This window comes from Eulemur rufifrons, chromosome 8 (assembly GCF_041146395.1).
Source record: "Eulemur rufifrons isolate Redbay chromosome 8, OSU_ERuf_1, whole genome shotgun sequence".
Lineage (NCBI taxonomy): Eukaryota > Metazoa > Chordata > Mammalia > Primates > Lemuridae > Eulemur > Eulemur rufifrons.
Window position 1 is genome coordinate 81,896,389 of NC_090990.1, and position 23,869 is coordinate 81,920,257.

The 23,869-nt window shown below is 31.8% G+C and overlaps 1 protein-coding gene across 2 annotated transcripts in view; it reads right to left on the reverse strand.

Annotated features, from left to right (window-relative positions):
* Positions 1–23,869, reverse strand: part of KIFAP3 (kinesin associated protein 3) — a 139,363-nt gene that overhangs the window by 40,230 nt on the left and 75,264 nt on the right. For both annotated transcript variants that reach the window (XM_069478326.1, XM_069478324.1), the window contains 6 exons: positions 19,881–19,989; positions 18,543–18,655; positions 17,963–18,128; positions 17,229–17,354; positions 13,662–13,760; positions 8,807–8,892 (listed from right to left, as the gene is read on the reverse strand). In XM_069478326.1, coding sequence (XP_069334427.1) covers positions 8,807–8,892; positions 13,662–13,760; positions 17,229–17,354; positions 17,963–18,128; positions 18,543–18,655; positions 19,881–19,989 — 699 coding nt within the window. The remainder of the gene's footprint in view (positions 1–8,806; positions 8,893–13,661; positions 13,761–17,228; positions 17,355–17,962; positions 18,129–18,542; positions 18,656–19,880; positions 19,990–23,869) is intronic.

Genomic DNA, 23,869 nt, shown 5'->3' on the forward strand with positions numbered 1-23,869 from the left:
CTGTAGAATGGATTATTCATTGAATGAGAATATAATAAATGACCCCCAAGGTCAATTTTCAACTCTAAGATTTTTTTGTAAATGGGCTTTAATGTTGACCAAGCAATAATGTGAGAGGAAGTAGTTTCTGATCTGGTAAGCATATCATACAAGATATTGTATTCTCTGACCGGGCCATATGTGGCAGGGTACTGGGGAAAGAGGGAGCTGAAAAATAATATTCATGGAGATGTTGTAACAAGAAGTTTTGTTGGCTACAGATTTTGGTGGTTCACTTTGGGTCTCCAAAATAAAATAAAATACTAAGTGATAACTAATTATGTAATACAGGCACTGTAATTAGCTTCAAAGTAATATATAATATAAATGCTAAATATAAATTTGAATCTCTTTAAATTCATATAAAAGTATACTTTTTAGTGCCATATGTGGTTCTATGTATTGCTCAATTCAAGTTAGCTGCAAAAAGATATTATTGCCATATTAGAAATGGCCAGATAATTTACAAAGAATGATCATATATCACATACCCTTACAGTAGAACAGATGAACTTATTATACCCACTAAGATAAACATTTAATGCATAAATAAAAAGTAAAATGGTATTTTGGGGCAAGAAATTCTCCATACTAATTGGCTTTTTTCTAAAAGATAAGTTTAGATAAGTTTAGATAAGACCTTATCTAAAAGATAAGGTCATCAGAACTTCCAGCATATGCCTTATAATACTAAAAAATCCTACTAAATCCACATTAAATACTTGAACTAATTTGAATGTTATTGTTTCTTTTAAGAATAGTAGCTTGTTTCACTTGGCAAGAGGCATAAAAATAATTTCATTTTGCTAGAAAAATTTAAAATCGGAATTATCTGAAGAGATATTCAAAGGAGATGACAGAAAAATGTATGATCTGATTTTGTTAAAACTTAAGTTTCAATCATATTAATTCCTAGTGTAAGAATAGGAGTTAAAATTTAGTCAAGTGTCTGACGCACATAAAATATATGGTTTGCTATTCCACTAAGAGTAAAACTTGCCTCCTACTAATACTTCTGAAATGTTATAGAGGTAGGTAATTATTTTAAAACATTCCTTAAACTACATAGACATGTTGGCACAAAAAAAATCCTGTTTACTTTGAGATATCACTTTATACCCTCTTGTAAGATCTTATTATATATCTTTAGAATTTATATTGTAATTTAACAATAACAAAATACATATCTATATGTTATACATATCTATGATTTAGATATGTATATGAAACAAGATGTTTTTTCACAAACAATAGCCCTGTACCTTCAGCCTTCTTGTTACCCTACAAGCTCAAAGCAATCTTCTTATTAATGAACTTACACATATAAGCCTGAGTTATAAAAGAGATTTTTCAATCTATTTGACAAAAGTCTAAACACACAAGCCAAAAATATCCATGAGCCTCCATAGCTAACTTCTGGTACGCTCTTGGTAAACTGGTTTTCTAAGGCAGTGAGTTAGCACAGAACCTAGCACCAAATGTTGTAAGACTATTCTAACACATCCCTTTAAAATGTTCACTTTCTCTCTTTTATCAGTTTATGACTGAATTATCCTACAGAACCAGTGCATCTCTTAGCATCATAAGCCTAAAAAGTAGAGTAGTAACAGTACAGATTATACTGTCATTTTCTTCTTTAAACATTTTTTATTCTAATTTTTGGTATTTTTGTACTATAAAACAATACATTTGATTTCTATGCCTAACGTAATAATTAACATATGCATTACTATTTACACAATCACAATGAAAACACTATGGTTGTTTTTCAGCTCTTTGAAAAAAAAGCAAAACAACTTTTCCCTCAGGAAATATAAGGCAGAATGTTATTCTATACCAAATGTGTAATTATTTAGGATATTGAAAATTATGTCTTGCAAAAAGATCCAAAAATGATTATAGAATCCTACTACAATGAATACATTACAATGACAAGCAGAGTTTTCATAAGAGGCGGCCTTGGGATTTAATAAGTTTATATGGCTCCTTGTTAGAGATCATAGATAGAAAACGGCAAAAAAAGAAAAACCTTGACCAAACAGTATCAAGGCCTTAAGTTCTTCTTTTTAAAGTCTTAAAGAGTTTCCACATGACTTTCTGAAAATAATATTTGGAGATTCATGATTATAAAAGTAATATTTCATTGTTGAAATTTGAAAATTATAGGAAAAATACCCATAAAACTTTTAGCTAGATAGAACCACAAAAACTATTGGTATATATTCCACCAGTTTTCATTGACTTTCTTAATTCCAACATTAATGGCTAACCTTGAAAAAATATTTTAAAATATGTATTTTTTAAGTTTAGAGGCTAACTATGAGACATTATTAAGATATTATACTTGTGCCATAAAGTTTGTGATAATGAAGCCTCAGGTTTTCAAATGTTTACCAAATAAAGTATCTTAGAATGAAATATGCCATGAGGAACACAATATTCATTTAAATATTTTGATTTCTTTTTTCTTAGTATTAAACATTAGTTAGAATCAAAAGAGATAGCATTGTTTTGCTACATGGTGCTGACCATTTATGTTTCTTAAAAGCTTTACTAGACTTCTTGAAAAATCAAATATTTATCTTACGGCTGCTGAGATTCTATTCAGCAAGTGTAGTAAATGAATAGGCTAAAGAGTAGTCTCAAAAGTTTTAGATTTCAGGAAAGGTACAAAATCATATCTTGGGGACTGATACTAAAAGTAAATCAACTGCTGTCTACTATTGTTTTCTAAAAAGTGGGCCATTTGAAGACTAAAAAATTTGAGAAAGAGAATCTCAAAATAAAAATAAAGAGGTATAGTACTTTCCCAAAATAAAACATGTCAACCTTACATCTCCTCCTACCAAAAAAAAAAAAAACACCCAAAAAACACACAACAAAATAAACAAAAAAAATCCACATATATTCTTCCTTTTTTATGCTTTTCCTCTTTCAGTGAAAATCAGTAAAAACTTTATCATATTCCAATGGACCATCATTCTGGAATCCCTAGCCTCAGCTATCCTCCATATGTGCTCTGGGAACCCTCAATGAATATAGTTTATAATAGCCATGGCAGAGTCAGCTTCTTTGAGCCTGAGTCTGAACTTACAGATATTAAAAATATGGTACGGTATAATACACACAACATTGGACTAGGAGCCAAAAGACCTGGGTTCTGTTTCTAGCTCTGTTCCTAATTGAAGTATGCAACCTTCTAAAGGTATTTTAATCTTTCTTGGTCTCAGATTCTTCATTTGTAAAATGAAACATATGTAAGACTTATTCAAGTTCTAACATTCTATAAATAAAAACCTATGATTAATATTATTACTTTATAAAGCTGTTGAAATAACTATCCCAAATAACTGAAAAATACTGGCAGTATAGGAGTTTCTTTTAAAAAGTTAAATAGTAATTCTAAATGAATATTCAGTGTCAAAAATTTTTAAATAAATTCACCATATATCAATTAAAATCAGTTCCCTCTAACACTCCTCCCCCAATCTCTACTCCCCTCTTATTATCTACTCCCACCCTCAATCATATTAGGAAATAACTATGAGAATTCAGGGATGTCACAGCTCAATCATAGCCAAGATACACCATCAAATCTATCAAACCTTTGTGGAAATACTCTAGGAATACAGTTGCTTTTCTTTCATTTTTGAAATACTTCTTATCATGAGAAGAGCACCCTAAATGTCCTGGCTTTGAGCCTTGAGTTTATCCTTTATTTAAAGGAAAACATGCTTTGTCTTTTATTTTCTTTCCATCTCAGCTCCTGACATTATGATCTTAAGCACTCAGTCTCCATAAATTCTAAAGTGTCAAGAGAGACTTATGGCTTGATTTTATAAGGAATGTGCCATCCTTTTTGAAGTCCAACATCATTTTGTTTACTACTTAACCACTGAAACATTATGAAGCCTTAACTAGCCTATTATCAGAGCCTGTTCACTATCAGGAAAACTCTTTGTCACTGGCTTCCGTCACACCTTGTATCTGATTAACACACTATAGGATAACGTAGAGCTACACAGAACTGCTTTATGTGTTCTATCATAACTGATGGAAAACAGATTTTCCTTTCTCCTTTAATGTGGCAGCCCCCTAATTGAGACTGTAATATGGTTTATTTAATATAATTTTTCATACTAAATTAAAGCAGGTCTAGAGTAATTTAGTTGCTCATTAAGGTTAAGGTGGTAGCTGCTTTAGCAGCATTTTATATCTTAGAAAATTATTTCTCCCAATGATACACACACACACACACACACACACAATAAAGTTGTTGGCCTTTATAAACTCTCTCTCAATAGAAGTGCCCCCCAAATGTTGACCATCAGTCTTGACCACAAAGTAAAAGATATAACTACATAAAATTTAGTTAAGCAAGAAATAATGATTTTTTTCTTTCATACTAAAGTCCAACTGTTGCCAATTTAAAAAAAATGAAGTAACAGGCATACATACATTTATGTATATATAATTTCGTGTATTTAAATTCTAACAAGCTGGCAAATATCCTAAATTTGTGTCTTTTTTAAATGCAATATGAAAACGAACTACAAAAGAGGGCTAACCAAACTTATCTCATTAAACCCAATTAGACAGTATAGAACTAAGAAATAAAAATCAAACTTACGCCGAGAAATGAAAATTTACGAAGACTGCAAAACAAGCAAGAACCAGTTTTACCTGTTCTGGAAAGAAATGATTTTTAGATGTTTCTGTCAACAACTCACTTGAAAATCACTGTTCTGTGCCTATACCCAACCTGCATGCCAAATGAAAGTGACTATCATCTACCCATTACATTAATACCTAGTCCCTACCCATATTCTACTTTAGAAAGCCCGAGTTCTAATGCTAACCCTAATCCTAAGCCTATAAAACCTTTCCTGTAATTTCTTTCCAAGATGTTGTGAGATACTTTTTAAAGTGCTCTCCCTGGATAGCAAGATTTTTGTTTGTTTTTTTGAGAAAGAGTATTGCTCTGTTGCCCAGGCTGCAGTGCAGTGGTATAATCATAGCTCATTGTAACCTCAAACTCCTGGGCCCCCGCAATCCTCCTGCCTCAGCCTCAAACGTAGCTGGGACTATAGGTGTGCACCACCAGGCCCAGCTAATTTTTTAACTTTTTGTAGAGACAGGGTCTCATTATATTATCCAGGCTGGTTTTGAACTCCTGGCCTCAAGTGATCCTCCTACCTCAGCCTCCCAAAGTGCTGGGATAACAGGGCGAGCCACTGTGCCCGGCCCTGGCAAGATTATTAATAACCCCAGCTTTTCTGTCTGACACAGACTTTCTTGGTAATCTTTGCGGAGACCATAACAATTAATGATGAAGAGGCTATATTTAAACCTCTAGTGGTTTATATGATTTTAATAAATCAGCTTTATTATGCATAATTTTGTCTGTCCTAAAATGAAGATAATGAAGAAAGCACTTTTTTCCCAAGTTCAAAATACTGGGGCTTGGTATTAATTCTAAATTATTAGTATACACATAGTTTGACCATGTTCGTAATTAAAGTTACTAAAAAAGGAAGAGCTACCATTCAAATGCTCAGTGATACAAACCTGTGTTAGTACCAAATCACAAACTGGCCTGTCACTGGCTAGAAAGACAACAGACATCAGTTTTTTACCAGAGAACCTAGTTATATCCCTTTTCCTGTAAACATCCTAGAGATATAGTGTGCCATTAGTATCGAATATCTACTGATAGGGCCATGTAGTAGTACTGCTCCCGGAAGGCCAGTTCACATGTTTAGATAATAGTATCTTGGTGCTCTCCAGAGTTTAAATTGTAAACTTTTATATTCAAGGGACTTTGTGTTGTTGAGTTTTGTAGTCCCAGTGTCTATTTTAGTGTTTAGCACATAGTATGTACTTCAATACACATGTATTAAGTGTTTGACAATCCAGAAATATTAGGGGAGGGTTTTGTTTATTAATTTGGAAAAAATTTTTGAGGTTCTCAAATATTTCAAATAAAGTTGAGGATGTACTGAAGGATAAAAATCTAAATTAGTTTTTAGAAGCTCTCTAGATTAGATATGGAGGTTGTGTTCCATTTATGATTCCCAAGACATGGAGAGAAAAGGCAATGGTCAACTAACTTATAATTTCCTTAGAGGACCAAGTATTAAGGCTCCTCTCTCCTTGCCTCCCTGTTCCTCTCTGCCTCTACAACATTCACTGCCTCCCCAGGCTACAAGTAACCTAGTCAACTCAAGGAACAACTTAAAGATAAGGTCACAGAGATTGCGTCATGTAATACAAGTCATGTAATCCTCCACCACACATCTGTTTCAATTTATCAGTTGAGGCCTGGGGCCCAGCTACATTAAACAAATGATTACTAGTGTAATATTTGCATAATTCTACAGTAAAGTCCTTTACTGTGGAAGGCTTATTTCCCCAAGGCTTGGAACGCATCTAATTTTTCCTAGTATTATTCCACATTATCTGTCTTGAGTGGTAGTTTGTTTTCTTAAAGATAAATTGCTTTGAGTGACAAATATTCCCATTCTCTCTATATTTTTTAGATTTTTTCTTATTATAGAATATAGTCAAGCAGAGAATACGAGGAAATCAGTATCTAGAGATAGAGTCTTAAGAGATCATACACTTCTAGTCTAGGCAGGTTTCTAATAAACTATTACTAACGCTAACTGGACAGAGACTTCACATTCTCCTTTGATAGTCTTAGCGAGCATGATTTCAATGCAGCAATGAAAGCAGAAGTCAGAATTAGTATAGGTTGATAAGAGGATGAGGGAAGTGAGGAAATGAAGGAAGTAAAACATAGACAACCTTTTCAAAACTTTGGTTCTAGAAAGGAAGAGAGAGCTAGGGCAATATCTAGAAGAGAAAAGAGATAAAGGGTAGGAGTGACTTCAGTTTATGATGAGAGACTTGAACCCAGAGTTTAGAAGTGATTTGAAATGAAAATATTTTTATTTTATAATAAATATATTCATATTTTTACAAAATATTTTCATATTAAAGCTGAGCTGGGCCAGGCGTGGTGGCTCACGCCTGTAATCCTAGCACTCTGGGAGGCCGAGGTGGGAGGATAGCTCGAGGTCAGGAGTTCGAGATCAGCCTGAGCAAGAGGGAGACCCCATCTCTACTAAAAATAGAAAGAAATGATCTGGGAAGCTAAAAATATACAGAAAAAATTAGCCAGGCATGGTGGTGCGTGCTTGTAGTCCCAGCTACTCGGGAGGCTGAGGCAGAAGGATTGCTTGAGCCCAGGAGTTTGAGGTTGCTATGAGGTACGCCAATGCCACGGCACTCTAGCCTGGGCAACAGAACGAGACTCTGTCTCAAAATAAATAAATAAATTAATTAATTAAAAAATAAAATAAAATAAAATAAAACTGAGCTGTCCTTTTGGAACTATCAACTTACATTCTAAACCAAAGACATTTAACATATAAATCTAAGCATATTATCTTCCATCTACCTTTCCTCAAAAAAAGGTAGATAAAAAGTATGTTAAAGGTAATGCATAACAGACTGACAACTCTCTCCTTTCCACATTGCTTAAAGTAAAATAATCACATATGGAACTTTAACAAGTTTCTTGTTCTTATCCTACATACATGACATACAACGACATAGTAATCTATTCAAAAATAGTATATGAGCCATGAAATTGTTCTCTAGGCATATTAAATATTCTATATTCATAAACTCTGTGACCAGAGGCCTACATGTATGAAATATCTTGGTAGAGCAAGGATTTAATATGAATATTTTCTTTACTCCAACTTAGAGATCAAACCTAAAAATGTCAATGTACCCATTTAGTTCTAAACCAGTAATGAGATACTTAGTCAAATCCAAAATCAGAGGATATCAAATAAGATGAATTTCTAAAATAAAATGTAGGAAAGTGCCAAAAACTTCCTAATGGTGATTGTCTAGTTTCAAATGATAACACTAGCAGAAGTGCTGACTTAGTAGATTTCCAATGAAGTTATTAATTGATTTTTCAAACTGTTATTCTGATCTGTTTAAAAAGCTTAAGTTAAACTATTGAATGGCTATATTCAATAAACTTTTTAAAAAGTGAGCCAAATCCAGTTCAAAGGAGGAAGCAAGCTGGCTGTGCATAGCAGTATACGCCATAGCTAAAAAATACTCAAAATAATCTAGTATCTGGCACAGCCCTGGGCAAGGCTCAAATCCAGGCAGGGTCAACAAGCTTTAACCCAAGACTTAGGTCATCCCTCTGATCATATCTCTCTAGTCATGTATCCTTCAAAAAACTCCAAAATCATGAATAACATTAAGATTTTTATATTTTCCATCATTCCAAAGCAACTTACAAAACAATTCTATGTATAATATATAACAAAAATTATCAAATAACTAAAAAAATAGCTGACACAAGATTTGATTTAAAACATTTAATGGCCAAATCGCAAAGTTGATTGCTTGAGTTGTGAACAAAATTGTCTTCAAACTCCCTGCTCCTATGATGCTATAATTTCTCTGAAAAATAAGTGATTCTGAGAGGACATGTAGATCAGATTTAAACTCTGAATATGTACAAAACCTCTTTGTGTAAGGAGTCTATAGACTTAAAAGTTGAAAATCAAAAGACTTAATGTTTAAAAAGATAAATTTAGTATCATTGTATTTTCTGAATCTTAACAAAATGTAAATTTGTGTTTATACTGAATGCATGGTTCAAAATAGGTTTTCAATGTCTTTTTCTCACAAAAATGAAGTCTATTATACTTTGTGTAGAAAGAATACTTACCGCTATAATATCTAATGTATTATCACAGACCTTCCGGATTTCATTGTTTTTATCATGCATCAGGTCTATGAGATATGCTGGAGCCTCTGAATAGAAATGGTTAAAGATACAAACTGCATTTGATATTGTGGCAATTCAATCATATTAAAAAAGTCCACATTTCTCTAAATTTAAATGCTAGATGAAAATTTAACTTCAAATTTTAAAGTAACATTATTAATACAAGATGACCAGAAACATTTAATATTTCATTTGTTGAAAAAACAAAGATATTGGGGACATAAAAAAGAGAATAATCTAGATAAAAATGGGTAAAAAAAGAAAGTCAGTAGATATCAAAACATATAAAACTGTATTTTTGAAAACATGAAAATCATTAAAATAACTGAAGAGGGAGCTCTAGAGCTGTGTAACTATAAAACCTTTCTTGATCTATCCTGCCCTCCTAAAAGTTCAGGAAAACTAATTTCATACAAAAATGTAACAGAAAAGAATCACAGTCAAATCCTATATGTAGTTATTATAAGAAAAAAAAGGCAAAAACATGATAAGACATTTTCACGTAAGAAAAAGCTGAAACCTAACGTTTCAAAAGAGATAAAATAATTAAAAAATAGTATATAAACAAACAACATAAATCAGGATTAGAAAATAGGAAAAAAATAATTCAGGTAAGAACCAAAAATAAAATTAAAAATAATTTTAAATATACAAAAACTAAACTTACCACAACAATGAATAAATATAACAGATAAACTCTGAAGAGAAATACAAAGCAAAAGAAAAAAACTTACATAATTAAAAAACAGATGAAAAGATTACAAAATGGCAGATATTAAAGATAGGCAAAGAAGATCTGAAATAATATAACAGAAATCTCCTCCAAAAATACCAAAGTATTAGAATAATACAGAAAACTATAATTCAAGAAAATTTTCTTGAAATTAAAAAAAAAAAGACTTAAAACTATATGTGGAAAGAGTACATTTGTATATTTGGAAGGATAATACACAAAGTCAAACTCTAGTAAAACAACTTGATGTTAAAGAAAAAGAATATTCCTTTGGTTTTCCTGGCAAAAAAACCAAGTCACTTATAAGAAAAAGAAATTAAATCGTCATCTGACTTTATGACAGATTACAATAATTAGACTGACTACAGAGTTCTCATTGGCAGCAATGCAGTCCAAAAGACAGTGGAAAAGTCCTTTCAAATTGCTATTAACCTAGAATTCTGCAATCTGCTAAATTATTAAAGAAGATAAACTAATTATTTTCAGATAAAGACAGATTTTATTATTCATAGATAATATTCATTACATGTAAAAGAATATACCTCATTATGAAAGAAAATCAACTCAGGAACAGAGCAATGGAATTCAAGAAAACATAGTAAATAAGGAAATTGGTCAACATATTGTAAATTTTAAATAAGCCCTGTTGTTAAGAAGCAATAATTAAAATATGATTAATTCTGAGATGTTACAAAAGTGTTGTAAAAATGAGGTGAAATTATTATATTAGACAGCAAGTAACACGGAAAATGGAAGTACAGATATTAGACCAGGAGAAAGACAGATATACTCCTGTAGAACTTGGTGAGAATGTATGCTGAAATTTAAGTTTGCCTCCCAAAAGAAATGTATAAATTGCAAATAAGTAGGAGGGAGAATAAAGCAAATGCAAATCAATAAGGAAACCTCAAGAAATCTAAAGAGGCAGTGAAAAAAAGAAAGTTGTGATCTCTAATACTTTCAATTGCTCTTAGTTAAAACCATTTAAAAACAAAGTCCACATGTTTCTGCTAAGAAACTCTAGCATATATGTACAAGTAAATACCATTCTTTGTAGCACTGATTATAATGCCAAAAAATTTAATCAACAATTTCATGACTAGCAAGTGGCACAGAGGAGACTTAACCCAGGTCTTCTATTTATTAGTGTTACTGTTTTTTGAAGAAAGAAAATGTAGAAGATACATACAGAATAAAATATTTGTGTATTTTGAAACTCATTTTTAAAAAAATTGTAAAGATCATGGTGTTGACTGCCTCTTTTCACTGGAATGTAAATTTCATTATGGCAAGGACTTTGTCTATTTTGTTTACCATAGCACCCCCAGGTCTGAGAACATAATAGGTACTCAATAAATTTTTATTTCATGAATAAATGACACTCATTCTATACTTCACATGGTTATTGTGAAGATAAAATGAAAATTCTTTGGAAAATCTTAAAAATTCCCAAGGGGAATCTCAAAGGATCTAGACAAATTTGGATTACAGTTATCCCTCAGTATCTGTGGGAGGACTGGTTCCAGGACCCTCCCCCCCTGCATATACCAAAATCCACAGATGCTCAAGTCCTTTACACAAAATGGTGTAGTATTTGCATATAGCCTATGCCCATCCTCACATATACTTTATATCATCTCTAGATCACTTATAACACCTAAAAAAAGTAAGTGCTATGTAAATGGTTTTTATAGTTATATATTTTGTATTTGTATTGTTTTTATATTTTAAAAATGTATTTCCAAATATTTTAATCTGTACTTGGTTGAAAAAGTAGACGTGGAATTCCTGGATAGGGAGAGCCAACTGTATTTTATTTTCCCATACTGCTATTGTTGGGATTACATAAATATTGCGACTATAACATCATTGGTTCTCAATTTCAGATTCTCAATTCTTGAGTGATTGATTTATGGTGAAGGCCAGTTTAATATTTCAAACATCTTAATAACCATCATATATTTATCTAAAATAAGTCTACACTAGCCATCTCAAAAGTCAAGTATTCTTTTTAAAATTATATCAAATAATATTGATCCAAATTTCTTGTTTAACAAAAAATGCGAAAAGGAATGAATTCTTGCCTAATAGATTCTTTATTTTAAAGTTTAAATATATTGGATTCATAGGGAAAAATCACAATAAAATGTTTACAATTATGGTAAAATGAAATATTTAATATTTTTTAATATGTAACAAGTTACAACATGGTATGTTTAAATGTCACTGACATCAACAAAAATCTTTTTTGAACCTCAAAACATTTCTGAATTTGGTATTCTGGCAAAAGTACTTCACAGCCATCTTTATTCAATCTTAAGACATGAAGCTTTTGTAAACATTTTAACTTAGCAGATCTTTTATCTCCCATTCACACCATTATCAACATATTATATTCTTCAGAATAAATACCTAAAAAGTATTGACTCCAGAATCAATGACATAAAACAAAAATTGAACTCCGGGGGGAGGAAAATGCAAGGAAAGTGATGCTGAGAAGAAAAATCAAAAGAAGTTCTCTTAATACTGTGAGATTGATAAGGTACTGAGACATACCCGGAGCAGAGGCAGCAACACTTACTCACTATGTGCTAGGCACTTGTTAGGTACTTTAAATACTTCATTCTTCTTTAGTTCTCACAAAAAACTCTATGAAATAAATAGTAAATGGGGTTGTCTTTTAAAGAAGTTACCTAGGAAAACTACACTTTCATTTTACTGTTTTCCATAGTGGCTTCCACAGTTATGTAAGTTTAAAATGTATTATATATAAAAAATATCCTTTTAGAGACTTTCAACACAATAAAAGCATATTAAGGTTCGAAGAACCAGCCTGAGCAAGGAGCAAGACCTAGTCTTTACAAAAAATAGGTAAATAAATAAATAAATAAAATTAGCTGGGTGTGGTGGCGCACACCTATAGTCCCAGCTGCCCAGACCACAGAGAGAGGCCCTGTCTCAAAACAAACAAACAAACAAACAAACAAAAAAACCAGGTTCCAAGAAGACCCTGTAGCAAGAAGAAAATCTGTTTAACTTTAATTCAGTATTTGCCAAATTCATTTACTATCACAGAACCTTTTCTTCATTAAGCAATCGTTAACACTTGAGGAATATGTTCCATGGAATACAGCTGGGGAAAAGTTAATTTATTCCAATGATCTAACATCTCAAAAGCATATTGGGAATTTATCTTCCTGGGAAAGCCAGTTTATAAGCCACATTAAAAAAAAGTTATTACTGTACGATAAAAGAAGCTCTCTCTAATGTAGCTGTTAAGGCAAAACAATATTTACATTTTGATTGCTTATATCAAAATGAACATTTCTCAAATTAGACTTGTTATTCATCAGATTTGACTCTTGAAGACTTTATATAGTTCCAGAAATTAAATTTGCCCTCAAAAACAAAGCAATTTTCCTTCAAAGGTGATACTTAAAGCATATGATACTGGCATTGAATTTTAACACCAGAGGAGTTTTACAACGTTTTTAGCAATGGCAGTATCATCAAAAAAAAAAAAAAAAAAAAAAGTGTAAGGTATTACTTTTAAAGGACATTAACCAGGTAGGTACATGTGTCCATTTGACCAAACAAGTATTTACCACATGTCAGGTACCATGTTAAGTTTTGTGAATAGATAAAGATGAGTAAGACAAGCCAGTCCTTGAGCTTGAGGACCTCAAAATCTTTTGGGAAAGACAGATATAGGAATAGATCTTAAAATATTTTTTAGAGGTGAAAATAAATAAATTACTCCTACTAGGAAGAAGGGAGGCATAGAATAGAAAGGTTTAATTAACTGAGAAGATGGCATATAAACTTTTGAGTAGGAGACTATAAGGTAAAAATGGAGGAGAAATGAGGTTGTTGAGCACACAAAATAAACTGATTTGGGATCAACAGCTTCCATGAAAAATATTATAACACATCTTCTAAATTTATTTCAAAGGTTGGTGTTTTCTACATTATTTCAACATTTGCAAAGAAAAAAAATACCAAAGATGCATCTTTTCTGAATATGTGAAATGTCGTTATCTATTGTAAATATTGAAAGGATACGGGTTTCCTTGATTATGACATCTCTCGTGGCTTGATGGAAAACCATCTGGTAGAAGACGTAAATTATCTGACATACAAATTCATCATCTTCTTGTTGAGCTGAAAAGGAAACAAAAGCTCCAAATAAAAGAATTCTATGTTTATATACCAAATTGAAAAACACTGTGGAGAATAATAGAGAATGAGAAAAACTGAAAGTGACATGGAGACAAGAAGTCACTGATTAAATTAATTTCTATATTCCTGATGTGAAACAGCAACACTTAATACTACCTGGGTTTTTTTTTGCCCATCATAAGAATTCTTCAAACGATTCTAATTTGTGAAATGATTTTATCTTTACAATGTTGACTTCACATGAGAAAAACAATTCTTAAAAAAGGTCACACCTTCTAAATTCTCAGTTTTGGGTAGAAATTAAACTATTATAAAAAGGTATTTCCTTTTGTTGAATAATGTTCACAAAATTAAACTTTACATATTGGCATAAAATAAAAAGTAGTTTAGTATCAATCTAATCAATTATAATAGTAAAAAAGAATGCTATGTAATCATAAAGGCTAATTAGTAAATGTTTAATATCATACAAAGAGTAACAGAATAGCTGATATCCATGGATTAATATGTAATGGCAAAAGCATACTTATAGAAATCTAATTTTAGGTAATGGTTATGAAATTTGATATACTAAGAGTGTAGTTTGCTATCAACTCTTGGCAATAGTTCAATGACATGTTAGAAACAGATTTCTAGATCAACAGAGTATCCAACTAGTTGCGTAGAATAAATTGTGGGCCTCTTAAAGTCCATTCTGACTCAAATGATCTCCTTTAGTAACTTGCCAAAGTATACTCTCCCCAACTAATTGGGCTGAAATTGTCACTATTAATTACTGTCTTGGCATACAGTATTCCCTCACTTAACCCCGAGGGTTTTAATCTTGAAAATTTATATGTATTTCTTAAAAAGAGTATTTTATATCCTCTGTGATAATCTCATGTCAGAGAACATCAAAACCTAGTAAAACAATCTGAGCTGGCTGCCAGCTCTCTTTACAAATATCTCAGCTTTCTCAATTATTATATAATCACTGTGGAGCAGCAATTCCAGTAAGCAGGTCATTTCACTTTAACTTTCTCTAGCTTTCCACGAAATCTTCATTCTCACTCTGTCAACTACATTGTCTTCACTTTCACCTCCCAACTACCTAGTCTCTTTTTAAATTATTTCTAATATGAAAACTTCTGGCTGTGAGAAGGTTGTACCAAGGTGAGTATATAAATATACTACAATTTTGAGAAGAAATACTTCAAATGTAGGGGCATTATCTCTAGATGACCTATTTATTAAAATGTATTACAGTAAAGAACTGACAAAATTTTTTAAAAAACTCAAAAGAGAAAAATGTGCACAAGATAAATAGGTACATTATTATATTTGCCATATTTAATGGTCAAGAAATATAAACAGGTGCTCAACTTCATTAGTCATAAGGGAAATACAAATTAAAATCACAATGAGATACCAGTTTGAAGGCTACAGTTAAAGGAACTGACAATGTCTAGAGTTGGTAGTGATGTGGAACAACGGTTAACTTTCTTACATTGCTGGTAAGCCTGAAAACTGGCACAACTACTTTGGAAAACAGATAAGCACCATTTATTATGGCCAAACACAAGCAAACTCTGTGACCTAGCAATTATACTCCTAGGTATGTACCTAATAGAAATGAGTACATATGTTCACCAAATGAAAGGTTTAAAAATGTTCATAGGAGCATTATTTATAACAGTTCTCCCCTGCAAAAAAACCCCAAACCTACTATCCATCAAAAAATAGTGATATATTGATATAATGGACTTATTACATACAGCAACGAAAATGAACACATTTCTGTGCACAACATAGATGAATCTCACAAACATATCATATATAATAAAGTTCAAAACCAAGCAAAACTAATCTATTAGTGACAAAAGAAAAGATAAAAACCACCTTTGGAGGAGGTGATAATAGCTGGGAGGAGGGAGAAGACATACTTCTAGAGTGCTGGCAATGTTTTATTTTCTTACTTGGGTGATAATAACTTGATATGCTCACTTTGAAAATTCATTGAGCTACATAACTTAGAATCCATGTGTTTTTCTTTATGTATGTTAATACTCTAAAAGTCAATTAAAATTAATACAAAATGCATATATATTATACCTAGGACAAGGAAGACTCAGATAAAAGTGTCTAACTAGCCATCTCATATTAGCATTTTTAACTTTTATACTGTTAGCTACTTTTAATGTGTAAGATCTTAGAGAACTTGCCCTAATAAAATAACAATGGATTCAGATAAATTTTGTACATAATATGGAGAAAAAAAATGTGCCCTGGCACCTTAAGAACAATACAAATGTAAGGGGAAGACGCTAGGCCTGCACTGTTCTATTGTAGCCATAAGCCACTGTAGCTAATTAAAATTAAAATAAATTAAAAATTGAGGTTCTTAGTACTGACAGCCATATTTCAAGTGTTCAACCACATGTGTTGGGCACTGCAGATATACAACATTTTCACCAGCACAGAAAGTTCAGAGGACAATACTCTCTGGATGTAGAATGGAATATGATGTTGAGAATCAGCTTCCAAATGAACTTTCCTACTTATAAATCAAGATAGAAAAAACAGAGTTTTCACAAGAGAGGGGATCAAACTCAAACCAACAGAAAGAAGAAAAATGATAAAATATAGTAGTCCCCGCTATTGGTAGTTTCCCCTCTCCCTGGTTTTAGTTACCTGCAGTTAACCACAGTCCAAAAATATTAAATGGAAAATTCCAGAAATAAACAATTTTTAAGTTTTAAACTGTGTGGCATTTTGAGTAGCATGATGAAATCTCTCACCATTCCACTCTGTTCTACCTGTGACATGAATCATTTTTGTCCAGCGTGTCCACGCTGTATAGCTAACTACCCATTAGTCAGTAGCCATCTAGGTTATCAGATCAACCATTGTATTATCACAATGCTTGTATTCAAGTAACCCTTATTTTACTTAATAATGGCTCCAAAGCACAAAAGAAGTGATGCTAGCATATTGTTATAATTGTTCTATTTTTAGTTATTGTTATTAATTTCTTACTGTACCTAACTTATAAATTAAAATTTATCATAGGTATGTATAGAAAAACCACATATAAGGTTCAGTACTATCTGCAGTTTCAGGCATCCACTGGGGATCTTAGAGCCTATCTCTCGTAGGTAAGCAGTGACCACTGCATTAGTTGTTGAAGGCTGATGAGAGGAGAACATAATCTATAAAACTGGTCTTGAATTACTTTGTTGTAACATTCTTACTTTGTAGACTAAATCTCTCTGATATTATTTTATCCAATCCCAGTTAGCAGTATACTTATAATAATTCATTTTTCTTAACTATGTAATTTAGTTGCTATAAAATGATGAATGTAACAATATAAATACTATTTTATAATTACAGACTTTGCATCTTATATTTAAAAATCTAAACTAATAAACTGTGTAGACATTATCATGAAAATAAATTAAGATTATTTACCATTTAGCAATTCAATGAGTGCAGGGATTATTCCAGATTTGGCTAGCAGCGCAGCACAAGAGTCATCCATGGACACAGTGCCAATCATTATGACCACTTCTAAAACAAGGTCATCTTCTGCGGCACCTAGTAAAGTCAAACCACAGAAATTTTTCATTGAAGTATCTTGATCCAAATTCATTTACATTATCAAAACTTTAATGTGCAGAAAAGATATTGAAAGCTAGTAAGTCAATTCCTATTAATTCCAGACATATCATATATTTGTAATTTCTCCAAATTTCCATGTTCATATGATGACAGTGCATGGTGATTGAGGGCAGTAGAGAAGTGGAAATAAGTCTTTGAGAATACAATTGAAGGAAAATGTAGACATAGAAAATAAAAGACTCATTTGAATGTCTCAAAGAACTTTGTGCTTGTGTGCACATGTGTGTATACATAGAGGAGGATGGTATTTGGCAATTTAAAAAAAGCTGAATTTAAAAAACCCCCCAAAACAATAAGAAAAGTAGGATAGGGAAGGGAAACTAACACTAAGAAAGCACACTGTTAGGAGAAAGAGAAGAGAAACATAAGAGGAGACCCACCCTTCTGTGAGAAGAGATTTGTGAGAAGAAATGGTTTTGTCTAGTGTATGATACAGTAGTCACAAAATACTGCTCTAGCAGCCTTATCCACAACAGAAAGAAATAACTTAGTGATCATGCAAAAGTGAAAAACTTAGCACAGACCTGGTTTTAGTTTATCCTTGAGATATGGAACCAACTTGTACTCTTTAAGAACCAATTCCCAGTCTAAGTCTGGAATGGTCAAATTTGCAAGAGTTCCCAAACATTCAATAACAAATTCCTCCTCTTCATCATTAGAGATCTGGGCTGCAAGATCCCCAACATAATCCTGAATAAAACAGAGTTTTAGTACAAATTTAAAATACTATTTTGTATTTAATCTAATAATTAATCAATAGGAATCTAGTAATTTAACTCAACAGGAAGAAAAAGTATCAAATGTGATTCTCTTGTTTTAATGATCATGAGCTAAATTGCTAAGAAAGCCTATGGTGAACTGGTTAAAGGCAAGAAGATTGTAGTGGGGGTAGAGGGATTAGGGATAGGGATCACCAAACAAACAACATGCAAACACAGGTTGAGATTTCTGGGAGCTAAACTAACAAAGTCCATAACAGAAGAGTCAATTTGGGTCATGAGTTAATATTTGACGAGAGCCCAATAAGAGTTACATTTCTAAATGCAGCAATTTAAATCTTCAGTTCCCAGTCTATTTTAATAGAAAGCCAAAACCCATACTTACAATAAATAAATTTTTAGTTGGTCCATCATGCTGGGAAATGTTTCTAATCATTTTCATTAGCAATGGATCCTTGAATTTCAGAGCCCTCTTCATGAGCATCTTCAGCCCATTTCCTGAAACGGAAAATCCCCCCAGTAAAATTAAGTTTAACTTAATTTGTTTAGTTTTCAAAAATATCCACAATAGTTTATATCCAATAAAATAAATCTTAAGTGTGCAATTTAATTAATTTGGATAAATGTACATACCTGTGCAACCTGTATCACATATCAACATATGGACTATTTCCATTCCCTCCAGAAAATTCCCTTGTGCCCCTTTCTAGTCAATTCTATTCCCCACACACAATCACTTTTCTTCTCTCCTCTTCCTGTTCTCTTTTTTATTTTGAAATATATCTTAGTTTTGCCTGTTTTAGAACTTCATATAAATAGATTCATACAGTGTATGCTCTTTTGTGTCTGGAAAATGTACCACACTTGTTAAAAACATAAATACTTTTGATCTAGAAAAATTGTACTTCTAGGAATTTATCCTAAGAATATAAAATGAAAATGTGTAAAGAGTCAGTGAAAGGATAATTACTGTAGCATTGCTTGTAACAGAAAAAAGGTGGCAACAAACTATATCTAAAATAGGGAAAGAAACTATGGCAAAATCATTTAATGGACAATTTTTCAGCTATTAACAATTATGTTTTATATTATAAAATTATTTAATCATATGGAATGATATTCAAGATATCATTAATTTTAAAAGAATATGTCACAATATATTTAGAGGAAAAATCATATTTTATATTTAAAAATATGCAGAATCATTACACTAAAATTTTATCTATGATTATATGTGGATGGTAGAAGTAAATATTTTAATTATTTACTATTTGCTCACCTGTGTTTTTTATAACAAACATATACTACTTTTCGAATAAGGAAAAAACTATTGGGCAGACTCTGAAACATCATAATTTAAGATAAGCCATTTTACCAATGTATTATAGAAACAGTAACTTAATATATTTGTATTTTATCACCTTATGTTGTAATAGATTGCTTTGCAAATAAAAAGGTTCATTTTATCCAGAAAGTGTTTAAAAAATCAAATTTTAATGAAGGCTAACTAACAATGGTTTATAAAATGTTACTGAAGGGTGTCTCCACTCATGACATAAGAATATTTTATCTGACCTTTAAGGATTATAGCTATAATGAAGAAACTACTTTAAAACAGAATTTACATATCCACTATAATTCTTAACTCTTTATTATCTATTTTCCATTATCTGCCAATTACCAGATGCTAAAGAGGTTACTTACGAAGTTCAAAAGCACTAACCTTCACAAATAAGCTGTACATTCCTCTTGTTAGCAGCAAGATTAATGCAGAAAGAAATGAGTTCCAAGTCAATTCGTTCATCTGAACATTCAAAGAGCATCTTCATTAACTAGTAAAAAGCACAGGGCATATTTTACTCAAAAAACAAAAACAAGTAAACAAAAAAACCCAGAAGGAATATTTTATCATAATGTGTTATCTTAGATTGTACACTGAAAACAGTATATTATACATTTTGACACATAAAACCGACAAGCTTTCACTGTTCAATAACTGAATGAATAGTTAATGAACTATTAGATGCTCAGCATTAAATATAAACTTCCAAGTACAGTGGAGAATATAAGAGAAATACTAGACAAAACCTCTGCCTTAAAGAATTAAAAAATATTGTTTGGAAGCAGTGCATTCCAAGCAAAGATAATAGCTTACCCAAAGGTCACAATGCAGGAAAAGACAGTACTCTACTGATGAACTAAAAGAAAGTAAGCATGTTTGGAGCAATGGAAACAGTGTTGAGAGATAAGGTAACAGTAAGATCATGCAGGGTCTTGAAGTACATGTTAAGGATTTTTGGCTTCACCCTAAGGATAATGAGAAGCTATTAAAGGCTCCTAAATAGAAACGTGTCAGGATGAGACCTCTGTCTCAAAAATATCTGGCCAGTGAAGAAAATAGATTGAAATAGCAAGAAAATGTGGGACACCATCTAGGAGGCTAGAGGAAAAGTTCCAGTGAGATGATGGCTGCCTGGAGTAGGTAGGGCAATGGGGATAGAGATAAAATGACTGATTAGAGATATATTTAGAAAGAGAACCAAAATGGAATTTAATAACTGGTCAGATGTTGGGGTTAAGGGAGAGGAGTAGTCAAGATGACTTCTAGGTTTCTGCACTGAGCAATGAAATGCAAAGAAGTGCTAACATCTTCCAAAAAAAGGAAACTAGAGGAGGAGAAGACTTTAAAGGGAAAATAGTGATTTTGATTTTTAGATACATTGAGTTTAAGTTGCCTATGTGATAGTCTAGCCCAGATATTCAGGAGGTTATAAATACAGGCCTGAGTTTAGAAGAAATGTTTGGACTGGAGGTACAATTATAGGAATTATCGTATGTGATTGATAACTGAAGCTGCAGCCTAAATCCAATCATTTGGGTAAAAGTATAAAAATGAGAAAAACTCTAATTTTTTAAAAAAAGGTAATTTCCATGTTAAATCATGTATAGAAATAATGATAATAAATAATAAAAGGTAAGAAGCAAAAGGTAGGCTACCTATGCCATTTAGCAGTAATCTAGATTTGTCATGATGAGAGACAGTTGCTATAATAAAGGAGAAATGAACAAACTTTAGGCTACAATAGTTTGGAGAAACTAGTCATTTATTATTGGTAAATCAGCAAATTAAATTAGTGCATATTATGTAAAGATATTTTTCTCTCAGTCCAAATTGCTAACAACATATGGAAGTTATTCCTAAAATTTATAACATAAAATTGCTTATGTTTTACCACAGCGCAATACCTTTTTAGAACATGCCTTAATGAATCCTGTACTGTGCCTTATTATATATAGTAAGTGAATAATAAATAATTATTTATTTTATACCCCATTCTGTTAAATCTTGTTTTTATTACTCTCTATGTGGTTCCAGATGACTTCTGAGTTTCAAAAAGGATACATGGTCAACACATAAAAATAAATTTTATCTGTATATGCTAGCAATGAACAGCTGGAAACCAAAATTAAAGACACAAACAAAATATCACTCCAATTGTTAGGTACAATTCTAACAAAATGTACTGATTTGTATGCTGAAAACTACAAAACACTGTAGCAGATGAACAGTTGGCATGTAGCCTGCCCTTTCCCAGAGGACAGATCTTTAACAACAAATGTTGCCACTAACGGAATCTCTGTGTAAAGAATCATTAACACTTAATAATAACTACAAAATAAAAACATCTATGGCAAAAAGCCAATAATATTAACTTACTGTATTTACTTAAGATTTCACTACCTATCTGCCAATAATAAATTATAAATAAAATTTCCAATAACAATTACAAACCAATAAAAATGTAGGTGACAATCCTCTAATGAATATAATTGTTTTTAATACTGTCATTCAAAACCTACTATAGATTTCTTCCAAACTTTTTTATAATAATGAAAATATGTTGTGATGGAAGCAATGCTTTAAGAATGCAAAATATTTATTGCTAACAAAAATTATTTCAATTAAATCAATCTTTGTAGTATAAAAATTTCCCTTAAAAATGAGGTTACAGGTGATTTGTTTAGGTGAAGATTTTTTTACAAAAGTAATTTCCATGTTAAATCCTATGTAGAAAGAAATAATCAGGAGCTAGATTTTTAAAAAATAATGCATGGCTTAAAAACTTACCCAACTCCCATCCCCAAATCAAGAAAAATTAGGACTAAATATGAATAGAATATATCATGATATAGAATTAGTTTTTTATAATAAGAAAGAGAAACACTTCAATTTTAATTAAAGCATTCAAATTTAAAAATAATAGCTTAGTGCAAACTCCACATGCAACATTATATCTCTAATTTGACTGCTATCATGGCACTTCAAAAGTAAGTATAATTGCTGACAACTAGGAAATATTAAAACTAGATTTTTTCCGTTTTAACTATATCCATTGTCATCTTTTACTAATTTAACAGAAAACACTAAAACGGCTTCAGTCTGTGCAATGAAGAAGCAATAGTGTTCAATCAGACAAGTCCCATATTGAGTATCAGATACCAAAGACCCAGGACTGAAATCACTGTGTCTAGACTCTCTGGCACCTGACTTCACTTATTTACCAGTGACCAGAGGCCAACCCCCACAGCTCTCTGTATTCACATACACCTCTACCATCCCCACCCCCCTACCCAAACATCTTTGAATGATTATGCCAGAACTTGGCATGCCTCAGGAATCTCTCCTGACTGGCTACTCCCTAACTCTCCTGTTTGAAGTGATGCTCTGGTTTCTGAACTTCAGCAGATAATGGCAGGCAAGAGCAAAGGGGGCTGTCAGAAAGGACGTTTACCAGCATTCAGCTAAAAGAAGTATGCAGATCAAAGAGGGGCCAAATACGACAACTGTGGTGGAAAACATGTGGATCACTATGAAGATTCTTGCACACTGTTCTAGGGTAAAATATTAAATAACACTGACATCACTACCTAACCATGTACTTTGATTGGCCATTCTATTACCAATAAATACTTTTATAAGCATCTGGATGGCATTTGCACCTATTTAAACAAAACATGCATCTCAGAGGTCTAAATAACAATGAACTGTTAATGTGTACTTTTAACTATTATTAGAATACAACCGTTAACTCCTGGTTATCCCCAAGTATGCTTACCTGAAACAATCCACCCACTGAGACCATTAAGATCATGCATAAAGAAAAACTTGAGCTGGCCCCCAAATTTTGCAGAATAGTGATATAATAGGGAAGAAAACAGAGTAAATTGGATAATTAGAGGCAATAAAGTACAAAGGAAGCAAAATATTGGACAAGATTATGAGGTATGTTGTATATATAATCACCTACTCTGGATGTTAAATATTTTCTAAAAGTGAATTCTAATCTAATTATAGGTTTATCTTATAAAACATATATAAGAAAGGCAGTATTTAAGCTGGACTACAAATGGGTCCAAAATGATGAGAAAGATTTTACTAAGAGTACCTTATTTTGTATAGTTATTTACAGTTTATAAGGCACCTTTAAATATATTATTATCTAACATAATTAATGAGTATGACTATACGCCACATTCTTTTTGATCACTGAAACAAATGAATCACTATGAGCTACTGCATTTCTACCTTCAAACTCATTTTAGGATTGTCTTTGAAAAAATTCATTTATAATACTTAAGGATCTTTATTAAGTAAAAATTAATGTGAATAATTTCAAAGAGAACAGAAGATTACATTAACTCTAAGACATT